The sequence below is a fragment of the Neolamprologus multifasciatus genome, chromosome 10 (genome assembly GCF_963576455.1).
Source record: "Neolamprologus multifasciatus chromosome 10, fNeoMul1.2, whole genome shotgun sequence".
In the NCBI taxonomy this organism is placed as follows: domain Eukaryota; kingdom Metazoa; phylum Chordata; class Actinopteri; order Cichliformes; family Cichlidae; genus Neolamprologus; species Neolamprologus multifasciatus.
In genome coordinates this window covers 2430719-2455794 of record NC_140448.1, presented here as the reverse complement: position 1 = coordinate 2455794, position 25076 = coordinate 2430719, and the positions used below count along the sequence as shown (strand labels likewise).

The following is a 25076-nucleotide window of genomic DNA, read 5'->3' as shown; positions in this document are numbered from 1 at the left end:
ACCTTCTTGCTGTGTGGCAACAGTGCTAACCACCATGCCACCGTGCTGCCCACTAATATTTGGTTAAATGTTGCTAAGCAGATTACACCTGGACCATATGTTTTTGGTAGTACTCAACAAGATTCTAACATTATTCCATCTGGATTTTAGACTCTTCTTGGCTGATTTGATATTAGTTTGTTTGTTAGTTTTCTGGCAGGAACTTGACTTCTAAGAATAGTTCACGCATTTTCAGTAGGGTTGTGTTCAGGGCTTTGGGAAGCCCATTCCAGAGACTTAATGTTGCCGTACTTAACTATTCCAAAACCAGTTTCTTTGTGCTACTGGGATCATTGTCCTCTTGGAACAGCCAATGTCAAGTTGAATCCAGTTGTTTATTAGAAGTGAAGTTGAGGACTTTGGAGGTTGTTCTCCTTCTTTGCTATTTCATCCACATGCAACTGTACAACTGGCAGCAAAACTACGGCGTTATTTTTGTGCCACTATTCTGAGCGCACGTAAAACAAATTTGCAGGTGCAAGTGTTGCATTTTGTGGAGAAATTTATTTTGAACGAAGAAAAGCTGAATTTGAGTGAACAAAATCTCATAGCTGCGTGCAAAAAATGTATTTCAGTGTTTGCTGTTATCCACACACACACACAATAGCAGCCCCTCTCACTCAGTTTTTGCATTTGCGCTCGCTCGCAATGTGTTGCTCGCGCTCTCAACATTTCTGCCCGTGCACGTTCAACTCTCTCTGTACACCGTTATATTTGTGCCACAAAACCAGCCAATCACAGACTTGGATGCAAAAAACTCTGATTGGATGTTTTGGTCTCCAATCAGCTCGAAATGGTGAAATGCAATATCCCAGAATCCATTTTGTCCAAAACTCAAACGAGGCAGTGGCGGAGGAACACATAGTTTGAAATATTACTCTTTCTGGGTCACAAAATAAACTTTTAAGATATTTTCATGCGAGAATGTTTCTGTGTAAACTTCAAATATCTGCTCGATTTACCAAGACATCACATATTTGCAAAAGTGCTCTAACGTTTTTTTAAAAAATACATTTCTGCTCAAAATGCAATTTATTTTTACATGTGCTCAGAATAGCGGCACAAAAATAACGTCATACAAAACAACACCAGAGCTGATTTACATGGCGTTTCCATGGTTGGTATTTGCGACTCATGAATCTGGTAAAGTTGACTAACTCGTATGTCACTGGTGTTGGAAACTTAGCTAACATCAAGTTTGTTTTAATATAGCTTCATGAGTCAAACTTTTATAACTGAAAAGCATGTCCCAGCTATCTTCTTGAAGTTTTTCCGCTGCGTCATTTTCAAGCATTTGATATTTTATTTTGAAATCAGTCCCTACACATATATAATCTGTAAGGATTTGTAAGTGTTTGAAAAGCTTACTAACTTCTAAAATCTATATAGATAAAATATGTTAATCCTGGTGCCAGTTTATAGTGTAAGCTTATTGCAGATTGATTAACATATATAGGATGAGTGAGGGAAGGACTATGTTTTCAATATAACTTTGCTAGGAAGTTAAGAAGAAAGAAATAACCCATCTTTCTATTTCATATTAAAATCCTAAAAAAATGTGAATTCATTAAAAGCAATGTCCAATAGAGCAACCTGGAATTTACCTGCTAACCCCGTTGTCCATTAACTACTGAAATATTCTTCCTCTTGGTTTTTGACATGTGATTTACCTTCACAGGTTACACCCAATTGCCACTTTGGGTTCTCCCTCAGACTATTTTTGCCTGAGAGGCAACCAGGCTGAAATTAAAAGATTTCACAGGAAAATTCCACTTCCTCTCTCACTCCATCACTGCTTCCCAGGCCATAAGAGAGCAAAACCTAATTAGACAATTCTGCCTTAAAATAATCAGAAGTACTTTTATACATAGTTTGCTGCTTAAATATGCAGGGGCTGGGTGTACTACTGCAAACCATGGCCCTGTGGAGGCATTTTCAGAAGACAATCTGCCAGAGCAGGGTTGCATGGTGATGACATCATCCATGCATCAAATGTAAAAGCCTGGCATAAAGATGGCTCTGATAAAAACATGCTTCAGCCACAGTAAGGCCGTCTGTATGGCACCATTATTCTCTTTTGAATGAACAAAGTGTTCATCGTCTTCACTAGAAGTGTTCGTCTTCTAGTGTAGTCAGCCGGATGTCCTGTGCATGCTTTACACTTTAACCATGAGTCTGATTTGACATTTCTGTGCATGTAGTGAAAATTACAAACACAAGATTGGCACTGTGGTGAATGTATATGTATATATATGTAGGATATAAATTGCAACAGAATAACCAGATAGTTTTTCTACATGACACCATTAAGCTTCATTGCCATGGCATAAATCACCTTACTCAACTTTCCTCTCTTTTGTTACAGTTTACCTTTTATTTGTGTTCCACAAGTGTAAAAACTATATATGTATGTCATGTTAGTGATATCTTACTGTATGGGGGTTGTAAATGGCACTGACTCTGTAAATACTGCACATAATGAAGAAAATGTTGCATAGTACATCTTATATAATTCACTTTGGTTACTTTAGTGGTCTATTTTAGTGAAAATAGACCTTGCACTATATAGGGACATAGAGTAGACAGAATTTTAATTGCATTAATCTTGCTTAATTAACCTAATTTCTGCTCTGCTTTAAAAGGTTTGGTAGCAGTTTAAAAACATCTAAATATTAATTTTTTTATGAGGATCTTTTGAAAATGACAGCTCACACTGAGTTTGATTTATCCCCAAATTGCTGCATTCATTATTAATTACCAGAAATTATTAAGAAGTTTGTAACTCACTTTAATTGGCAGGAAAAATCTACATTTTGTACATATCTGTAAAAATTACCAAAAATATTTAGCACCATGACCTGTTAATAATAATTCTACACATGACAGAGAGCCAAAGAGTGCACAAAAAGCATCATGCCACAAACTTTGATATTCCTCAAAGAAATCAATGTTGCAAATGTTCTGGACTTTTTTTCCCCGTGCAAGTTCCCAACATTAAAACTGAGTTTTAAATGAATTCGCCAGAGTACCCAGAGAGAACACACACAGACAAGAAGAGGACATAAACAAAAGTCTACAAACAAACACCCCAGACTAGATTTGAACCCAGGACCTTCTCATTGTGAGGGGACAGTGCTAAACACCATACCATGTATGCATGTCTTTGTGACACTCTGCAATCAAATGAAAGGAGCACGTTCATAGTGCAGATCCAGTAGAAGGAGGTGACTCCCAACATCTGGGAACTGGCTGAAAACTGGCAATTTAGTGGGAGCAACAATTTTAGCTGTGCCTATAAGTGATAGACACAGCCATTGCACTTGTTGCTCTGCTTCCATGTTATTTTGCACACTAACAGTGCTGTAGTATCTTTGCTTAGAAATGGCTCTAAACTAAAGTATAGAGAACGTCAGTGTCAGCACTATGTGATCCCTGCAGATTTATATCCGAGTCGTTCAAAGGCTGATGTTGCTTTAACATTCATTCGGTGTTCCTCTTCTCTCTTCTCTTCATTCACCTCTCACCTTCTTTCCTTTCCTTCATTTTCCTTATGAAATTCAATCCAACCATCCTTCTCGCCTCCGTGTCGTCTTCCCGCTTCGCCTCTTGGCCAGGCCGGGCCACTCTGTATGGCAAATCCTCCCTGCGGATAGAGGATGTGCGTTCAGACGACCACGGCTGGTATGAGTGCAAGGTGCTGATGTTGGAGCAGCAGTATGACACCTTCCACAACGGCAGCTGGGTGCATCTAACTGTCAACGGTAAGAAGCATCTGACATCATGCATTATTCAGGCGGTTCAGTGTAAAGTCAGTGTGAAACAATAACTGAAGAGACAGTACAAGTACAAAGAAGTACAAAGTCATACCTTTGTTGTGTATGTGTGAAATATTATTACCTTCTAATATAGACTTTTTTACAGTCTTTGAAGGAATTGCGCTGCATTTGTCGATGGAAATCCAGGATTTCAAATTGTTCTTGAGCTGAAGAAAGATGCACACTTAACACAAATTGATACAAATGACTGTCTCTTGACATTCACAAACTCAAACTCAAAGGCAGACAAAGTAACAAAAATGATTCTGCTTTTCTTTATGTCTCAGAAATAAAAGAAACAGGTTTAACATAAAATATGAAAAACATTTCTAAAGAGATGCACACTTAACACAAAGACATGTAAAAAATACCAAAGACAAGCAAAGCAAACTGGAACTCACATGAAAAAACGACTGAAAAAGGCACAATGCAGTCAAAAACAACTATGACAGAGGTACAATGAGACACAAATGGATGAATGGAAAACAAATTGAGCAGAAATAGAAACAAACTGAACAGATCAACCCTAAAGATGCAAAATAATGAAATGCAAATCAATAAATCTTTTAGATTATTATTTCTTAGCCTGTGGATGCACTGAACACATAAAAGAGTGTTTGCATAACAGATGCTGAAATGCCTAATAATGTAGATTCTGTGAATAGGCTGCATGTGCTACATCTTTAATGCAACACAAGGGTTAGAAGTAAACCTAATAAAGTATTGTAGTACTGTAAATAGGCCACTTTCAAGATATAAATTTTTAATCTTTTATTTTAAAGGTACAGTCAGTCATTCTATTTGGTTAGTTCATAGAAGAAAAGATCATATTGTCCCCATGAATATACCAATAATAGGCATAGGTCGCTCTCAGGAGCTCAGGTGAACTCCAGCATGATACTGTGGTAGGATGTGACCTGTGCAACAAGTCCAGTCGTGAAATGTCCTTGCTACTAAATATTCTACAGTCATTTGGTAAAGATATTTTGTGATATTATAAAAATCACAAAACGGGGTCTGTGGATGCTGAGGCACAGAGTTTAAAAATCCAGCAAGAAACTTTCTGATGGCTACCAAAAACATCTGGTCAAGGTGACACGTACCTGATGTTAGTGAGGGTTGTGTATGTACTTTAGACTGTGTTTGTCCTTTGATCATGTGTGGATTTAAAAAAATCCAAATAAATGTTATGTTAAAGATGTCTGCTTTACAGTTAAAAGAAAATCATTAAAAGCCATTTCTCCAATCATTAGGAGGATGCATACTCGTATTAATTCCTACTTCTAATTACTTCATGATATATTTTTGTTCTGGTTACAGCCTAATATATACATATGCAGTCCCTTGTTACGTTAATATATATATATACATATTTATAAGCTCATCTATAATTATTTAACGACAACTATCTAAACATATCCATGCATTCTCTTCCACTTATCCTTATCAGGGTTACGGGTGGGGCTAGAGCCAATCCCAGCTGTCATATTTAACATCCTACCTCATCTATATGTTAAAACACTCAGAAAAGCAGGGCTATGCATTGATTTAAAAAAAAAAAAAAAAGAGGTATATAATATATAATTAGATATATTAAAAATAAATGAAATCACAGCTGAAAGACAGGGTGAAGGTGGTGTATTAGCAAAACAGCTGGTTAAACTTTGTAAATTTATTCAACCAAGTGATTTCTCAGCTTCTGGCTGAGCCTGCAGCAGATCAACTTGCTTGTTTTATTAAAGCAAAGATTGTAGGAGCTGAAGCCATCTGTCCATTATCAGGGTTTTCTTTCCTCACGTGCTAACAGAATTAATGAAAACGTTCTGACATTGCACTTTAACTATTCTACATTAAACATGTTGGCCGAGATGACCAGTAAGAGAAAACCTATTTGTTACAATGATAATTCACAGAAGCTCCTTTTCTTTCTAATGCTAGCTCTGTTTCCACAGTGTTGTTAATTTTGACACAAATTTTGATGTAGTTTTTTTGCTAACATGTCATTTAGGTGCAATCATAATTTAATAATTTAATCATCTAAATTCTTTTAGTTTCAGTCTAGTCAACTAAATTGCATAAGCCTGTCACTGACAAAACTAAAGTTGATTCAGCTGAATAAAAATATAACGTCTTAGTTTGTCGTGTTTTTACTGATAGTTCCTGCACACGTTTCATAAAGCGTCTCATTTCCCTTGACATTAAATATATAATGTGTCCATATGTTTTCTCTTCTTCCCAAGCACTGATATTTTGTCATGTTTTTGTGAGAAATGGGGAGCATCGGCATTAGCTAAGAGTTGTGACCAGAGATGGACAGTAACGCGTTACTTGTTACTTGTAACGCGTTACTGTAATCCGATTACTTTTTTCAAGTAATGAGTAAAGTAAGGGATTACTATTGCAGAAACGGTAATTAGATTACCGTTACTTTCCCATAGGAACGCTGCGTTACTGCGTTACTAAAACCGTGATTTTTTTGCGAGAATGTCTCATGACAGTGACGTAAGCGAGTGGGACATTCGTGGCAACAGTTGTGTGCAGATCAACAATGGATCATATATCGAGTGCGGGAGAGAGTATGAGCGTGCAGCGTTTAAAGCGTGGAAGTACTGACCTTACTTTGAGTTTGATTCCATAAAAAGTGACAAAAACATTAGTGTCCGTTGTGCGTGGGAAGAAAACTTCTTTTTACAGCGAAAAAAACCCCCATAAACAAGCACCGAGTAGCTACGACGTAATGGGAAACTCACAGAGAAACTCGCGGATTCTTCCACTGACCGCTGCGGCACACCTGCACCAGGGTAAACTTCCGCCTACCCCACTCCTGCTTTACAGGTGAAAATAGAGCAACAGGACCGCTAGTCTTTGATTTTATTTATTTTCTGCTGTGTTTTACTTGCATCTATTTGAAAGAGTGAGTGTAAACACAAAAAAATATATATTTTATGTGCTGGAATGTGCAGAAAATAGGTTTAAATATTAAACAATTTTCTTCCAGTCAGAGAATGTTGCATATAATTAAATTTTTGCTTGATGCATAAAGTTAAACGATTAAAACTAATAAAACAAGTTTTAAAAAGAGACTTTTCCATTTGATTACATTTTGTATGATGGATTATGCAGAAAAAGTAGAATTGGGCTGAAAGATCTATCACTTTATCACCTATTCAGGTTGTAAATCGTGTTTTTAAAAAGTAACTAAGTAACTAAGTGTCACGGCTGGCGGGGTGAGCCGTGTGGTGTGGAGGAAACGGAGGACCCAAAATGCAGACAGCCGATATGATGATGAGAGTGAGGGTTTTATTTACAGTGCACAAGTAATACAACTGAGGGCAGGACAGAACATAAACCTAAACTGGGTGAGCTAAACAACAAACCAGAGATCATATGAACGGGGTGAGTGGCAGAGAGACGCAGACGAGGAACAGACACCATGAAACACAGACGAGCCGACAACGAACACAGACCGACACCCACTATATATACACACACACAGGTAATCGGGTAATGGCAGACAGGCGGGGACACAGCTGGAACTAATGGACATAACGAGACACAACCCTACAAAGTAAAACAGGAAACACACAGACTGTTTTACATAACAACACGGGGACATGAACAGAGCACCGAGGGAGACGCAGGTAGGGAAAATAAACACGACCAAACCCCAACCACCAATACAAAACAGAATAAACTAGAAAACACTAATAACAAACTCAAAGCGCTGGGTCACCGACCCAGGACCATGACAGTACCCCCCCTCCAAGGGCTGGCTCCAGACAGCCCAAAACAAAAACAGACAACCAACCCAGGGCGGGCGGCGGGGGCCCAGGACGGAGGGACCACAACAAAACAAAAACAAGCTCCAGCGAACCAAGGGAATCGCCCAAAACAAAAACACACATGCTGGAGTCCAAGAACAAAACACAGTTCAGGAGGCCGGCCCGGAGGCTGACAACTCAGAAGTCCAGGACAATGCATCTTCTGAGGCCGGCTACGTTGGCGACACAGATTCAAAAGCCGACCGCGCGGAAGGCAGCGGTGGCGAAGCGGAAACAGTTCAGGGGGCCGACCGTGCACACGGCAGCGGCAGCGACAGGGAAACAAGTCAGGGGGCCGACCGTGCACACGGCAGCGGCGGCGACGGGGAAACAGGTCAGGCGGCCGACCGTGCGGACAGCAACGGCGGCGACGACACAAGTCCGGAGGCCGGCCGCGCGGAAGGTAGCGGCGGCGTTTGGGAGGACATCCATATCGACGATGACGCCCAACAAGCGGCCTGGCAGATGACCGCCGATGTCGAGGCGGCAGTTTGGGACCTGAAGGTGGCGTGGCCCCTGCAGCACCAGACGAGGCGGAAGCTGAGGCTGGACCAGACGAGGCGGAAGCTGAGGCTGGACCAGACGAGGCGGAAGCTGATGCAGAGGCTGGACCAGACGAGGCGGAAGCTGATGCAGAGGCTGGACCAGACGAGGCGGAAGCTGATGCAGAGGCTGGACCAGACGAGGCGGAAGCTGATGCAGAGGCTGGACCAGACGAGGCGGAAGCTGATGCAGAGGCTGGACCAGACGAGGCGGAAGGGCTGGAGAGGTGAAGGCGGAAGCTGAGGCAGGAAGCGATGCAGAGGAGGCGAGGCGGAAGCTGATGCAGAGGCTGGACCAGGCGAGGCGGAAGCTGGCAGAGGCTGGACCAGGCGAGGCGGAAGCTGATGCAGAGGCTGGACCAGGCGAGGCGGAAGCTGATGCAGAGGCTGGACCAGGCGAGGCGGAAGCTGATGCAGAGGCTGGACCAGGCGAGGCGGAAGCTGATGCAGAGGCTGGACCAGGCGAGGCGGAAGCTGATGCAGAGGCTGGACCAGGCGAGGGGAAGCCGATGCAGAGGCTGGACCAGGCGACGATGGCGACGATGAAGCCGGAGCTGGACCAGGCGACGATGAAGCCGGAGCTGGACCAGGCGACGATGAAGCCGGAGCTGGACCAGGCGACGGCGTGGATGAAGCCGGAGCTGGACCAGGCGACGGCGTGGATGAAGCCGGAGCTGGACCAGGCGACGGCGTGGGTGAAGCCGGAGCTGGACCAGGCGACGGCGAGGGTGAAGACACGGAGGCTGCAGCTGGCGAGGGTGAAGACACGGAGGCTGCAGCTGGCGAGGATGAAGCCGCTGATGCTGCCGGCGGTGTGGATGAAGCGGCAGCCGGCGAGGATGATGAGGCTGCAGCTGGCGGCTGGACGGGCTCCTCGGGCCCTCCAGCTGACGAGGCAGGAAGCTGGCTGGGTTCTCCTGAACCACCAGCTGACGAGTCTTGGGGCTGGACGGGCTCCTCGGGCCCTCCAGCTGACGAGTCTGGGGGCTGGACGGGCTCCTCGGGCCCTCCAGCGGACGAGGCAGAAGACTGGACGGGCTCCTCGGGCCCTCCAGCTGACGAGGCAGGAAGCTGGCTGGGTTCTCCTGAACCACCAGCTGACGAGTCTTGGGGCTGGACGGGCTCCTCGGGCCCTCCAGCGGACGAGGCAGGCAGCTGGACGGGCTCCTCGGGCCCTCCAGCGGACGAGTCTTGAGGCTGGACGGGCTCCTCGGGCCCTCCAGCGGACGAGGCAGGAAGCTGGCTGGGTTCTCCTGAACCACCAGCTGACGAGTCTTGGGGCTGGACGGGCTCCTCGGGCCCTCCAGCGGACGAGTCTTGGGGCTGGACGGGCTCCTCGGGCCCTCCAGCTGACGAGTCTTGGGGCTGGACGGGCTCCTCGGGCCCTCCAGCGGACGAGGCAGGCAGCTGGACGGGCTCCTCGGGCCCTCCAGCGGACGAGTCTTGAGGCTGGACGGGCTCCTCGGGCCCTCCAGCTGACGAGTCTTGGGGCTGGACGGGCTCCTCGGGCCCTCCAGCGGACGAGTCTTGAGGCTGGACGGGCTCCTCGGGCCCTCCAGCGGACGAGTCTTGAGGCTGGACGGGCTCCTCGGGCCCTCCAGCGGACGGGTCTTGAGGCTGGACGGGCTCCTCGGGCCCTCCAGGGGACGAGGCAGGCAGCTGGACGGGCTCCTCGGGCCCTCCAGCGGACGAGACAGGCGGCCGGACGGGCTCCCCGGGCCCTCCAGCGGACGAGACAGGCGGCCGGACGGGCTCCTCGGGCCCTCCAGCTGACGGGACAGGAGGCTGGACGGGCTCCTCGGGCGCTCCAGCGGACGAGACAGGCGGCCGGACGGGCTCCTCGGGCCCTCCAGCTGACGGGACAGGGGCTGGACGGGCTCCTCGGGCCCTCCAGCTGACGGGACAGGGGGCTGGACGGGCTCCTCGGGCCCTCCAGCTGACGGGACAGGGGGCTGGACGGGCTCCTCGGGCCCTCCAGCGAGAATAGTCACAGGACCAGCGGGCACAGGGGCCCCTGGCGGGCGCAGAACAGAACCAGCAGGCGCGGAGACCTCTGGCGGGCGCAAAACAGAACCAGCAGGCACGGAGACCTCTGGCAGGCGCAGAACAGAACCAGCAGGCGCGGGGCCTCTGGCAGGAACGGATCAGAACCAGCAGGCGCACGGGCCTCTGGCAGGAACGGATCAGAACCAGCAGGCGCACGGGCCTCTGGAAGGAACAGATCAGAACCAGCAGGCGCACGGGCCTCTGGCAGGAACAGATCAGAACCAGCAGGCGCACGGGCCTCTGGCAGGAACAGATCAGAACCAGCAGGCGCACGGGCCTCTGGCAGGAACGGATCAGAACCAGCAGGCGCACGGGCCTCTGGCAGGAACAGATCAGAACCAGCAGGCGCACGGGCCTCTGGCAGGAACAGATCAGAACCAGCAGGCGCACGGGCCTCTGGCAAACACAAGGCTGCCTGCAGCTGCACCGAGCATTGACTCAGCTCAGGCAGCGACAGCCGGGTGCAGTCCTCAGCTGGCTTCTTTACCTCCAGGGGTCCAGAGTCTGCTGGGGGCTGAAACCCAGCCTCTGGGGAGGCCCTGGAGTGCATCTCAGTCTCACAACTGGCCAGCTCTTGAGGAAAGTGTGCAGGATTGTGTGGTTTGTCTCTCTGCAAAAAACACTTAGAAAAAGAGTCCAAAACGGGAGGCAGAGACGCAGCCTGCTGTACAGAGGGAGTCGGTGAAGATGGCATAGATGACTGGGCTAGTGGGGATACCGGGGGCCGAGCTGAATGCTGCTGTGCAGCTAAACGAGCTTGCGGCTGCGCAGCTAAACGAGCTTGCGGCTGTGCAGCAGGCTCAAAAAACACAGCCCCGGTATAAACCGTCACAAGTTCTGGTGAAACCAAAAGAGTGTCTTGTCCACTCACCACAGCCGGCCGCTCAGGAATCCCCAGGTCCGACTGTGGCGAGGAGCGTCGGCGGCGTGAGCGCCTTTTCCCCCTTGAAGGCTGGGTTGACGGGCCGGGCAGAACATCCTCTGTCGAAAGTGAAGCATGAGTTGCAGGGTGGGTGGTAGCAGCCGGGGGGTGAAGACGGAGCTCGTTCAGAATGAAGTTCTGTGCGAGCGGGTGAAGTGAGTCCAGTAGCCAGGAGTGAGCAAGGATTAGCTGCTGTAGCCTGGCTTCTACAGCGCGGTGAAATGCCTCCCCCTCATGCTCAAGCCACAGGTTAACTAACCTTGAAACAGAGTCAACCAATTCCTCCCGAAACTCCTGGGAGGGTGCGGATGCTGCTGGGTCCATGTTTGGTCGGCTCGTACTGTCACGGCTGGCGGGGTGAGCCGTGTGGTGTGGAGGAAACGGAGGACCCAAAATGCAGACAGCCGATATGATGATGAGAGTGAGGGTTTTATTTACAGTGCACAATATACAACTGAGGGCAGGACAGAACATAACCTAAACTGGGTGAGCTAAACAACAAACCAGAGATCATATGAAGGGTGGGAGTGGCAGAGAGACGCAGACGAGGAACAGACACCATGAAACACAGACGAGCCGACAACGAACACAGACCGACACCCACTATATATACACACACACACAGGTAATCGGTAATGGCAACACGGGGACACAGCTGGAACTAATGGACATAACGAGACACAACCCTACAAAGTAAAACAGGAAACACACAGACTGTTTTACATAACAACACGGGACATGAACAGAGCACCGAGGGAGACGCAGGTAGGGAAAATAAACACGACCAAACCCCAACCACCAATACAAAACAGAATAAACTAGAAAATACTAATAACAAACTCAAAGCGCTGGGTCACCGACCCAGGACCATGACACTAAGTAATTAATTACTTTTGAAAATAAGTAATCAGTAAAATAACAGGATTACAGTGGCACGGTGGTTAGCACTGTTGCCGCACAGCAAGAAGGTCCTGAGTTCAATTCCACCATCAGGCCGGGGTCTTTCTGTGTGGAGTTTGCATGTTCTCCCCGTGTTTGCGTGGGTTCCCTCCGGGTACTCCGGCTTCCTCCCACCGTCCAAAGACATGCAGCTTGTGGGGATAGGTTAATTGGACAATCCAAATTGCCACTAGGTGTGAATGTGCGAGTGAATGACAGTGCGAATGGTTGTCTGTCCCTGTGTGTTGGCCCTGCGACAGACTGGTGACCTGTCCAGGGTGTACCCCGCCTCTCGCCCTATGACAGCTGGGATAGGCTCCAGCGCCCCCCCGCGACCCTGAAAAGGATAAGCGGAAGCGAATGGATGGATGGATGGATAAAGAATAGTTGCAAACAGGTGAGAAACCTGATGACTGTGGTGTTTAAGATCATTATGGAAACACATTTTCACTTTGATTTTAACTGATGTCTCTTTTTATTTTTTATACTAGGCAAGCACCGCCTTGCTTGTCCCGATGGAACGCCACTGGTGTGGATGTGAAAAATGTCTGGGGAACATTAGAGCATATGTGTTCAAATACCCAGGTTTAAAAAACACATGAATTCCCTGAGCTCCGATACTAGTTATTATCAAAATGCATTGTGCAAAATATTAAGCTAGCAAATTCTCATTTTTGGTGTTTATGTCTGTTTCCATAATGATTAGTCCTTCCCCTTTTTAAGATGGATTTAGCAGTGCTCAGCCTAATGGTGGAGGGAAAAAGAATCTAATAGGAGGGAAACGTAAGGCTGGCACTGAACACTTCAAAAGATAAACACTGCAGAAGGGTGCAGGGTTTTCTAATTATAAGCAACTGAGTAAGCAACTTGATAATATTGCTGAATCAGATTTTTGGTCACGTAGCCAGTAAATACATATATTAAATGTACTGTGCAATAGACATTACATCTCAAATAATATGTAATGAACATTGTGGTGAGAATAAGGCACGGAGGGACCACAGATCATCATTCAGAGCTATTTTTATTGCCCTACTCACAACAACAACACCACACACACCTGAGTCCCCGTGTTTTAACCCGGCGGGCGTGATTACAGATGTGTCCGCCCTCCCTGCACGGCACCGCAGCCCACGCCCCACCACAAACATTTTTACAAATGAAGATTTTAGGGTAAAAAAAAATTGATTGCACAGCACTTTCTATATCTGTGTCTCTGCTGCCTATAGTAGCCATAGAGCATCGCTAAAATACAGTTCTGCTATAATTCACGAGAGGATAGTCTAACAAATCAGTCAGAATTTGCAGAGTTGATATGATTCTTTAGACTACTAGTTTCACCAAGGCAACAGTCCAGAAACCATACATATCCTTCTGTGTCACAAAGATGTAAGAGAAAAAAGTTCTCACATTTGAGAAACAGGAGATGTTCTGTTTTCTACTTGTCTAAAGTGATTTGATTTCAGCCATTTGAAAGAGTTAAAACATAACACTGTACCGGGATTGTTAATGTTAATGTTGTGGTTCAACTGACAGTATTTGTGGTTTCTGATTGGTTACACTGTGGCTCTTTTGTAAGAACTTGACTTGAAAAAGTTGTCGCTGAGCAGAGCACTGCGTCCCCTCCTGTACATGCAGTGTCACAGATTTGCTGCACTTCTAGAAAAGAATCTCCTGCGCACAAACCAAGCTGAGTATTAACACTCACAGGGCTTCACAGATGAGAATATTCTTGCCTTCATGTGGCAGTTCTAGCACTCGTCAACTCACTTAATCAGACAGCATATGAAGATGCTTGTTGCTGTGGTAACAGACAGATCAGATACGGTCCTGCAGCCCCTGTCCCCCACCCCCCAAGTTCAGTCTCATCAGCGTTTGCGTTTGTTCTGTCTTGGTTCTCCATCCTCTTTCCCAGCAGTGTTTAGTAGCCTCAGGCTCCTAACTTAGCCTCCTTTCTCTCCGCCTGTTACTCCTTCACTGTCTGTTAACATCCTGTCGCTGTACCAAGCATGAACCACACGGCTCCGATCATCGCTGTAGTCAGACAGTCAGTGGTGTACAGGGGACAGCTGACAAGCATGCCAGTTTTCCAGAATATATTGCTAAAACTAAGCTTCACAAAACGGATGTGCTGAAGTTGACTTTGTTACATTTTCTTAGACAGAAAATGTAACAAAGTGGTCAAGCTGTTTGAAAGTGAAATGCTTTTAATGTGTTGAATATACTGTTGAATATGTTACTGTGTTTCCTTTGTTTTTCCACTAAGAAGAAAAAGATAAAGCAGTTTAGGTGTAGCCAGTATTTGTGGAGGTCGTTATGACAACAGTCTTATACAAAGAAAGACAGGTTATTTTAAAAAATAGTACCATGCTATGTGTTATTATGGTATGTGGCTAAAATACCCTGGAAGTTAGAAACACTGACAGAAGATTAATTTCTGCAAAAGTGAGAACACCGAACATTGGTATCCACCGAAGTTGGATGGTGCCTTCGATGTTTAGACTTCCTAAGGAAGGATATAAGTAGGGAAGGGAATTGATAAGAATTTAGCGATTCTGATTCTATTATCAACATCAGTTATTGATTTTATTCTTTATGGATTGTTTTACTGATTCTCACTGGGTTCTCGTTGGCTCTGCTTTGAGAGTTACAACCATCACTAAGCAGCATATCAAAGAGATTACATTCATTAAATTATGCTGTGTAGTCAAATGTCTGTACATGTTGGAGGTATTTCCTCTTTGTTGTGATCAGTGTTGGGGTGGTTACTCAGAAAAAGTAATGAATTACAAATACGACACAGAACACTTTTCTTTAAAGTAATGCTGTACGTTGCTTAATTACTCAAAGGAGAAGGTTATTTGTTCCACTGTTTGTTACATTGCTTCCACATTTCTGTAATATGACCTGAAATGCATCATCTCATAATGTTAACGTATAGCAACACAAATCCCTCGCCCAATGAGGGAACACATGGTAAATGGACTGGTTCTTATATAGCGCTTTTCTACTCTTCTGAGCACTCAAAGCGCTTTACACAACTTGTGCATTCACCCATTCACACCCATTCGCACAAGCACATTTCTCTAGGTGCTTTCTAGATAACATTCACACACATTCACACTCCGATGGATGCATCGGAGAGCAATTTGGGGTTAGTATCTTGCCCAAGGATATTTGGCATGCAGACTAGGGGAAGCCAGGAATCGAACCACCAACCTTCCGATCAGTAGATGACCTGCTCTACCACCTGAGCTACAGCCACCCCACATACAGGATCTTTCTCTCAGTAATTAGGTGTGAACACACGGCAAAGATAAAAACTAGCATAAAGGGACCTCAAAGCGATCGCCACAGTGATTCTACTTTAGAAACGTGATCACGTAGAAACATAGTCTGACTGCTCAGCAGTTTGTTACACGTTGAAGTTCAGGGTCTGGCTGTTGGGCTGCGGTCGGCATTCACTCAGCTTTAATATCCCTCTGGGTTCTTAGCTAGCTTAGCATTAGCATGCTGTCTGTGCAGATGATTGCAAAGAGCAAAAGTTGTGTTAGCAACATAACACAGTTTCTGTTCTGGGTGGAGTTTTCACTTTACCATTGCACTGTTGTCATTTTGTGCAATAAAAACAAATATTTAAAGTATTGTAAATATCCATGCTGTGCCACGATTTTCCTCCTCCAGCACATCCACTGAAATCAGCTGATAGTAGCACAAGTGCAAGTAGAACCAAGTAATTGAACTACTCAGAACAGGTTCTCTGCAGGAACTGGTCCTCGATTCCCATCCAATACAGTTTTTCTCTATATGCACTCTTGTAATAACTTAACTAACAATTATTGTTGGAGCGTTGATATCTTTAATTAGTTTAAATACCACTCAAAAGACGTTTTGCTTTGCCATTCAGAATAGCCTGATGTGATTAAAAATACAGCAACTGAATTATCATTCATATTTTTAATCTATTAAGTTGCCGTCCTAGCCAATGTGTGAACATGAGCTAATAGCTTGAAAAATAAGACCTTCCTTTACTTTTGTGGTTGCCTTTTACAGTCATTGGACTGATGTACTATATAAAGGATGTGGAACAGCATTTCCTGAAGGACATCACGTCTGACACTGTGGTCAGCAGCACAGGAGCACCACAGGGAACTGTGCTGTCCCCTCTTCTCTTCACCCTGTACACCTCTGACTTCTGCTACAACTCTGAATTATGCCACATTCAGAAGTTTGCAGACGACACGGCCATCATGGGGTGTATCTGGGATGATCAGGAAGAGGAGTACAGAAGTCTGGTGAGGAACTTTGTCACATGGAGTCACACAAACCACCTGCAACTCAACACCTCAAAGACTAAGGAACTGGTTGTGGACTTTGGGAGGTCCAGAGCAGGTCCACTGCCGGTTCAGATAGAGGGGGAGGAGGTGGAGGTGGTCAACAAGTACAAATACCTCGGGCTGTGGGTGGACAATAAACTGGACTGGTCATGCAACACAGAGCACCTGTACAAAAAAGCCCAAAGCCGACTGTACTTCCTCAGGAGGCTGAGGTCTTTTAACATCTGCAGGAAGCTCCTGAGGATGTTTTACCAGTCGGTGGTTGCTGGAGTACTGTTCTATGCTGTGGTGTGCTGGGGGAGCAGCACAGCAAAGAAGGACTCATCCAGGCTGGAAAAACTGATCAGGAAGGCTGGCTCTGTGGTTGGCATGAAGCTGGACACTCTGGTGACAGTGGCAGAGAAAAGGACACTAAAGAAACTGCTGGACATTATGGACAATGCTGGGCATCCTCTGCACACGGCCATAAACAACCAGAGGAGTCTGTTCAGTGACAGGTTGCTTCTCCCAAAGACAAGAACCAACAGACTTAAAAACTCCTTTGTCCCATCAAACTGTTTAACTCCTCTCTGGAGGGGAGAGGGAGGGGAGACAGGAGGACAAAGGAGGGGGGAACAACTAAGCTGTAGTGCCTCTCCACTTCACTGTGTAATACCTTTGTGCAATACTTTTTGTTAATAATCATACTTGAAATGTGCAATTCACTTGTATTTTTATTCACTTGTATTTTTATTTTTATTTTTATTCCTATTTATTCTATTTATCCCCTTTGTATATTTTATCTATATATGTCTTTGTATTTATATATGTGTGTGTGTGTGTGTGTGTGTATGTATGTATATATATATATATATATATATATATATATATATATATATATATATATATATATATATATATATATATATATATATATATATATAATATTCTTGACTCTGTAACTTCTGTCGGTGCTGTGCTTTTTGGAAAACAAATTTCCCAGAGGAACCTACCCGAGGGATTAATAAAGTTTTTTTATCTTTTTTTTTTTTTTTTTTTTTTTTTAAATCTTTTTTTATCTTATCTTATTATTTCCATGCAAATCCAAAAGATCTGAAATTCATGCTCACTCCCGAGAGCTCTGCCTCAAAGCCACTGCAAAAACAGTAAACAATTGCTTTTTCATATAGGGCCAGATACTTTTAGCTTTTCTCCTTAGTAAATAAAGTTAATTACCATCACTTCTCCACCACCTTAAAATATGTTAGGTAAATACACATAAAGAAAAATAAATAGGAAATGTGAAGATTGGCCCAAATAGTTTATTTGTTCGATGTAGCTGAGTGGTATACACTAACATAATTAGGGTCCATTTCTAATTCACATCAAAGAAGTAATATTAGTTTTATTAGTAATGATCTGAAACCGTGCTGGGGCTCTGGCTGGGCCTTGGGGGCTTCGGTCCTCGTCGGTGTGTCGCCGAGGTTGTGGGCGGGTGGGTGCACGGGGGCTCAGCCCTGGCGCAGGGGGCCTCTTGTGCATCGGCCTAACCGGGGGGCTCTTGAACTGGCAGGGAGGTTGTTCCATCTTTGCAGGAGTCCACTCTGCAGGTGGGGGAGAGACATAGGAGAGGTGGAGAATAAACTTAACCTGGGTGTCTGTGTCTTGTGTAGTCTGGGAGATGATTGAATGTTGGGTGGGTACAGTTTCCTCTGCGGTGGGGTAGAGTGGGCTGCCCCGGGTCCTGTGGGGCTTGGCGGTGTTGCTGCCGTAGGCCCCGGTCTGGATGGGCCTGGGCTCCCTTGCCTTGGTGGATACCAGAGGACGGGGGTGCCTATTGGGGTCAGCGGGGGAGCTGGCCCTAGGGAGGGACACCCTCCCCTCCCTTCTTTTCCTCCCCATCCCCGGCTGCCTCCCTCTTCACCTCCACCACACCCACCCACACAGGTAGGGCTTTGGGGTGCGGGTGTGTCACCAGGGTGCAGGGGAGACATTCCCCCCCCCTCTGTCCTCTTCTGGCCACCTGTGCCTCAATTTTATCTCACAACTTAGACATCCACATTACTTACACTCTCATAACACACACATATATATATATATATATAGGGCCTTGAGGGTGGGCACGTTAACGGTGTCCAGTAGACGGTCTGTGTATTCAAACCTACCTCTGGCGCCGGTGCCCACCTCTCAATTTTAAATCCATGTAGACATTGAGGGTTCTCGGGAGGGGCCGTGCTAACACCTGCTGCTCTCTGGCAGCAGCACCATGCTCTCCCTTGTTTTAAATACACTTTAGAGCAACACGCAGCAACACTACACTTGAGCGGGAGGAGGGAGGTATGGGGTCTTAACACACCCCTGTTCTCTGCTAGCCATCGGGGCGGGGGGGCTGGGAAGAGATGCTGGCTGTCCGATTGGCCTCCCTGCTGCTGCGGAGCCTGGGGCGGTCTGCTTGCCTCCACCCCGGAGGGAAGGGTAACATCTCTTGGGTCTGGGTGCCGTTTCCATCTCTGGGGGTGAGGATACCTGGACCCGGGGTATAGAGTATGTTTGGGGAGTGTGATTGTGTGTACATGTCCATTTACGTTTATTCCTGCGTTGGGTGAGTGCTGAGTGTTTGTATATGTGTGCATGAGGGTGGGAATGCATGTCTGTGTCTGTGTGTGCCTGTTTGTCTGTGTCTATATGTCAGGTCGGGTCTTAGACTCACCTCTCTGGGAACTCCAAGGCCCTCCAAAGTGTGGAGGCCTATCTCCCCTCACCACACTCCCTGCCGGTGACTGATGCCCTCATGGGTCGGTGCGTTGGTGGTTCTTGGTGTCCGGGGCTGGGCACTCAGGTATGTACCAGCTCACTCCCGGTGACTACTTGGCGGGGCCTGGCGCCTGCTGCTCGGTCAGGCCTCTTCCGGGGCGCGGGGGGCCCTCGGGCCTCCGGCCTCTGTGCCTGCGGCTCGGTTCACGCTGGCACAGCTGGCTGCCGGCAGAGCCGGCGGGCACGCCGGTGCAGCCCCCTCTAGCTTCTGCCCGGTGGCTACTGGGTGACCCCTCATCTGGGGATCCTCAGCCCTTCCCATGAAGGTGGCACGGATGCCCCTCCGGTGGTCCTCCTTGGGCTCTTGCACTCTGGGGCCTCTGGATGTCTGGGGCCTGGATCTCCTCCATGCCTGCTTCATGCCCTGGGGGCAGGGCTATAGCTCTCTACATCCTCTAGCAGACCATTACATGGGGAAACCATTTGAATACAAGCGCGCCGATCCACACAGGTGTGCACATGGGTGTTCACTATTCGTAGACTTAAATCACACCTTTCTTGGCTGCTACTTCAAAGCACATTGTGCGCTGTATGTCCTGCGTGCTGCACAACAACATTCAATATTTAGTATTTACTGCTGTTTACACTTAGCTAGATTAATGCGATGGTGTTGTGTTTAGTATGTTGCTTTGTTTTGTTTTTTTTGCTTGTTTTCTATTCTTTTCTCTCAAACAGTGATCCCGGAGATATTTTTTCTTCCCCCTTCTCACTGTCCCTCTCCCCTTCTGTTTTTCTTTGCCTTCCTCTTTCTTTCTCTCCTTTCCTATCCCTCACTCATGTCTGTCCCATCTGTAACAACTGAAAATAAAATAAATAATAAAAACAAAGGTCGATCAAGATGGGACCAATACGGCAATGCCATGATGATCCATTTGGCAAATAAATCCATTGGGTATCCTTGTTGGTCTTCAGACAACAATTCTGACGGCTAAAGAACCAAATGGGACAGGCGGAAAAAAAAAAAAAAAAAAAAAAAAAAAAGTAATGATCTGAAACCTTGCTTCATTTATATTTTTTCAGGAAAACCTTTTTTTTCTCCACCCATACCTTTGTTAAAATTTCTTTAAATTATATATTGTTCGAAAAACCCGGCTGCACTTGAGCAGTCAAAGTGCTTTAAACAACATCATTCATCCAAGCACTTTATTTATATGCTTAAGTGCTTTCTATCTAAAATTCAGACACACTCATGCACTGAACAGACAGCAACTTTGGGTTCAGTATCATCCCCGAGGATACTAAGGCATGGCTGTAGCAGCCAGGGGTTGAACCGCCAACCTTCTGATTAGAAGGGGACCTGCTCTACCCTGCAGAATTGCTAGGCTTTAAAAGTAAAGTATTTTCAGTGTTGGGGAGTAACGGAATACATGCACCGCCGTTACGTATTTAAAATACAAAATATGAGTAACTGTATTCCGTTACAGTTACCGTTTAAAAAGGTGGTATTTAGAATACAGTTACTTTGTTATAAATAAATGGATTACACGGCAGTACCTCATTGTTTCATATTGTGGCGGGTCAGGACTGTTTGGGTTTTGTTTGACAGCTACGTTCTGTTGTTCCAGGCGGCAGCGTTACGGTTGCCATGGTTACAGGGTGACGCTTTCTCTCTGTGTGTTCCCTGGGTGAGAGAGGCCTTTTTGTTGTTGTTGTGCTAAGCTAATAGGCAGAATGCTACCGTATAGCTCTAAAGAATGTAGCATCATGGGAAGTGTAGTCCGTGCTGAATGGACTGCCATACACGTGATGTGTCTGTGAGCGAGGGAGGGAGAAAAAGGCAAAGTACGAACTCTCATCGAGCAAAAACGGGAGCTGAAAGCATGTGAATATAATAATAACCACTGCAGCCAAGAAGAGTGCCTGACGAGCCCAGCTGTAAGTAAGCTATTAAGACTCGACTGTACACCGTGTTCGTGTTTTCCCTACCAAAAACATAAGTTCCGTTGGAGCAGCCTTTCAACGCCTCTCTCTGTCTCTCGCTAGCAAAGTGACCCAGACAACAAAGTAAAGCTATTTTTCGACTACGAGCCCGACACAAACCCACCGTATTAGCCAGAGGTCCCTTTACTACGGTTCGGAGCCGCGGACCTTCAGTAACAGTAATAAATCACACAGCAATAGTACATTCATGTAGTTGTAAACAGCATGATAATATATTAAGTAATCCAAAGTATTCAGAATACGTTACTCTCATTGAGTAACGTAACGGAATACGTTACAGAATACATTTTAGGACATGTATTCTGTAATCTGTAGTGGAATACATTTTAAAAGTAACCTTCCCAACACTGAGTATTTTTACATAAATTGTTATGATGTTTGATTTAGTAACGCAATAATGTGGGTCCATCAGACCTGCTAATATTGGCTAAAATATGAACACAATACAGAGGTTAAGTAAAACATTTGATTTTGTCATTACAGGCTCAGGCTCAAATACAGGCACAGCTTTTCTTTGGTTTATTAGCAGAGGTCCCCAACCCCGAGTCACAGACCGAAAACCGGGTCACGAGAGTTGAAGATCGCGTGTGAAATTTATGTTTTTATTTTTATCGTTTTTATCATTAACTCGGTTTCCCTGGGTCTTTTCCTGTGTATTATGATTAAATTTTCTTTTTGTTGGTGCCGGTACTGGTTTTATTTTGTTGCATTTATCCGCAACACCTTAAAGGCCTGTCCATGAAAATAGTCGGACATAAATCGGTCCGTGGTGCAAAAAAGGTTGGGGACCGCTGGTTTATAGTAAATGCAAATCTTCTGACCATCCAACTAAGAAGACACATAGTCAACCCAAAAAACTTAATTAGACAGTGAAGCTGATTGAAGAAGGGTTTTAAGTGTGACCAGTAACTTTCTGAAGAACACTCGGGGGGGCTTGGTGCTATACTGACCATCTAGATGAAGCAGAACTTCTAATTATAGTTCTTCTGTTTGCACTCAACCTCTCACTGCCATTGTCAAACATCTGTAGTTTTTGGTTTTCACACTGTGGCCTTCAGTGCCAGCAGGACTGGCACATTAAGACAGAAGTGCTGTTTCTAGATTTCTGGTGAGATGCAAAAAGACAAGTTGCCTCCTTCATTCCTGTGAACTTCTGTCACTTGAGATCGGCATTCCTGAAAGAGTGTATGAGTGCAGACATGAGACATGAGCTGCAAGATGGGAAGTGTTGGTAAAATCAGTTTAATAAGTATGCAAGTTTCTGCTTGAATGACTGAGTGAAATTTTAGGTTACCTAGCAGGTAAAACATTACCTTGCTTGCATTAAGGCTTTTTTCCATTTAGAAGATTTAACGTCCTGCACTCTTTGGTCCTTTCAGTCATGGTGAAGCCCAAATGCAGATAAGGTGATACCAAAAAAAGAAAATAAATGTTCAAATGTTATAGGGTTGGTCTTCAATGCCTCCCTCTTGAAAAAGCTCACCATTCTGCAGCAGCACTTTGCAGTGCATGCTACATGCCAGACCCAATATCTCTATTTTTTTGTCTAATGGAGTCTTTCTTATTTTTTTGCTCTTCTTTATCTCTGCCTGTTTGTCCCTCCTTAGTTTTGACATGTCTTTTCCCTTTCTCGTCTGTGTGCCAGTTTGCATCCTCGCACATGCTTTTCAGCACTTCTTAAGGTCCTTGAGGAAAACAGAATGAAGGGGTCACTGTTGCTCCTCCCTGTCAAAAAGCAGATGCACACATGATTACTGGCCAGTGGCGTGTCCTAACCACTCAGCATTAAAAATTGACTCATAGATAACTACTGTAGTCAGTATACCAATTAGTTATTATAGTAATTAGTTATTGTTAGTGGTGGAAGAAGAGGTAAAACAGTTTATTACACTGCTGTGTCATTTATATTGCATATTGAAATTGATTTGCAACTTACAGCTTTTAAATTTCACTGCTTGTCAGTCGTAGGATTTGTTTACAAAAACAGTTTGTTGACTTTCATCCTGTTTCGCTCTACAATGATATTTGAACAGCATCCTGCTGGACTGCATGGCAGAGCATGGTTAACCTGTGACTACCTCCCTCTTACTAATGCTCTAAAGCACCCCTGCAGAAATAACAGAAAAGGTTGTAATGGGGTAAATGCTCTGTTTCTCCACTGCTCAAACAAAAAAAACACAACTAAGAACACACAAATATTTTAGAAATGTGTCAAAAAAAATTGCTTAAAACTAAAAATGATATTCTAAATAACAATCTGAATACATGTTTCTGAATTCACAGTTTTTCCTGCCTTTTTGTAAAATAGCCCAGCTAACTGTCACAATATCATATTTGTCCTCTTGATTTGATCAACCAAGACTTGTGAAAGCAACGCTTTGTAAAAGCTACCGTTGGTTATGGGAGGGAGAATTTTCCTTCAACATCTCCAACTGTTTTCCTATCAAAAGAAAGGAAAAAATGTAAAACACAAACAGTGATGCTGTGGAAAATGTTGTACAATAATGTACGCAAAGAACACACACATGCACTCTGTATTCAATGAACCTATATATAAAAAATACACTAAGACTAATACACTAATCTTTACCAAAAATGATACCTTAAGTGATATTATTTTCACATACTAGTGTATATTACTGTATTTTCATATACACAAGTAAAGCCCAAATTAAAGCGACTGACAGGTTGAGCAAATAACAGCACTGGTAATGAGATTCATGTGTACCTAGCTTAGGTAGCAACTTTGAGTGCCAGCTGCAGTATCCAGCAGTCTTCCATAGCAGTACAGTTGGTCTGATCCACCCTTTATTTTAACCAGTAGTAAGACAACTAGTTACAAGGAGCTATATAATGAGGTCGGGAGTCTGCGTTTCCATAACTGTAAAATCAGTCTTAGCTGCGTGGCATGGTAAAATGTGAGACGTGGAATTAGCACTATGGCCTGGCTCATAGCTGCAGATGGAATAACATGCTAGAGATTACAAAATAAGCAGATCAGCTTGAGTCCTAAGGTGATTAGATTGAGAATATCAAAAAAGGAATTATGCTCAAACGAAATCTGCATTGAATCATTGACAGCGATATTGACATGTGCACTCGGATAGACTGTAATTGGCATGAGTTCAGTGGGGGAAGTTGTAACACAGCTTAACTGTGTTTCTGTTGGAGTATGTGCCAGTTGTCCTGTATGATCATCCCTCCTTATATTCTAGCCAGTAACGGAGCTAAAGAGGATTTTAAAAAATGGTATTAACCAAATGCACCATGTCAGGCACACTGATGTTTAATTCTTAAAAAACAAAAATCACACTTATCAAAACTCTGAAAGGAAGGTTTTTTTTAAGAGTTTATCTTGCTCAGATGGCTCAGCTGTGTTAAAATATTAATTTATCAACGGTCACCACACTTATTTAATTTAATAAATCATTGCTACTGCAGAAACTGTCAAATCTGCATCTCACTTTTTAACTGAAAACATTAATACTTTTTTGCATTTATAGCACTCTTATGAGTGGTATGTCTTGGTATGTCTACCAAATAAGATTTAGAAACTATGACAGCAATTACAGCTTCTCTGTTTTCAAGTCTTGGTCGATCCTCAGTAAGTACCTGTGAACAGCTATATTCGAGTCTCAACAGCAAGTATACGTGCTCTGTAAGGTTTGGCCTGGGCTTTGGGTGGGCCCCTCATTGACAATCAGACTTTTCTTCAAGCCAAACCTGGTTTTCGTTTGCCCTGAAGGCAGGATTTATGGTGTGCTTCTCAAATGTTTATCCTCCTGGGAGGACTTCTGAAGCTCTGTTAGAGCTCATTCAGGGCAAGTTTGGATACACAGTTTGATCAGACATCCAAGAAGTTTGGTGCCTTCAAATGTCTT

At 44.9% G+C, this 25076-nt stretch overlaps 1 protein-coding gene across 7 annotated transcripts in view; it reads left to right on the top strand.

The window, feature by feature from the left end:
• Nucleotides 1–25076, top strand: part of igsf9bb (immunoglobulin superfamily, member 9Bb) — a 165825-nt gene that overhangs the window by 46346 nt on the left and 94403 nt on the right. For all 7 annotated transcript variants that reach the window (XM_085174206.1, XM_085174209.1, XM_085174207.1 and 4 more), the window contains exon 3: nucleotides 3654–3800. In XM_085174206.1, coding sequence (XP_085030332.1) covers nucleotides 3654–3800 — 147 coding nt within the window. The remainder of the gene's footprint in view (nucleotides 1–3653; nucleotides 3801–25076) is intronic.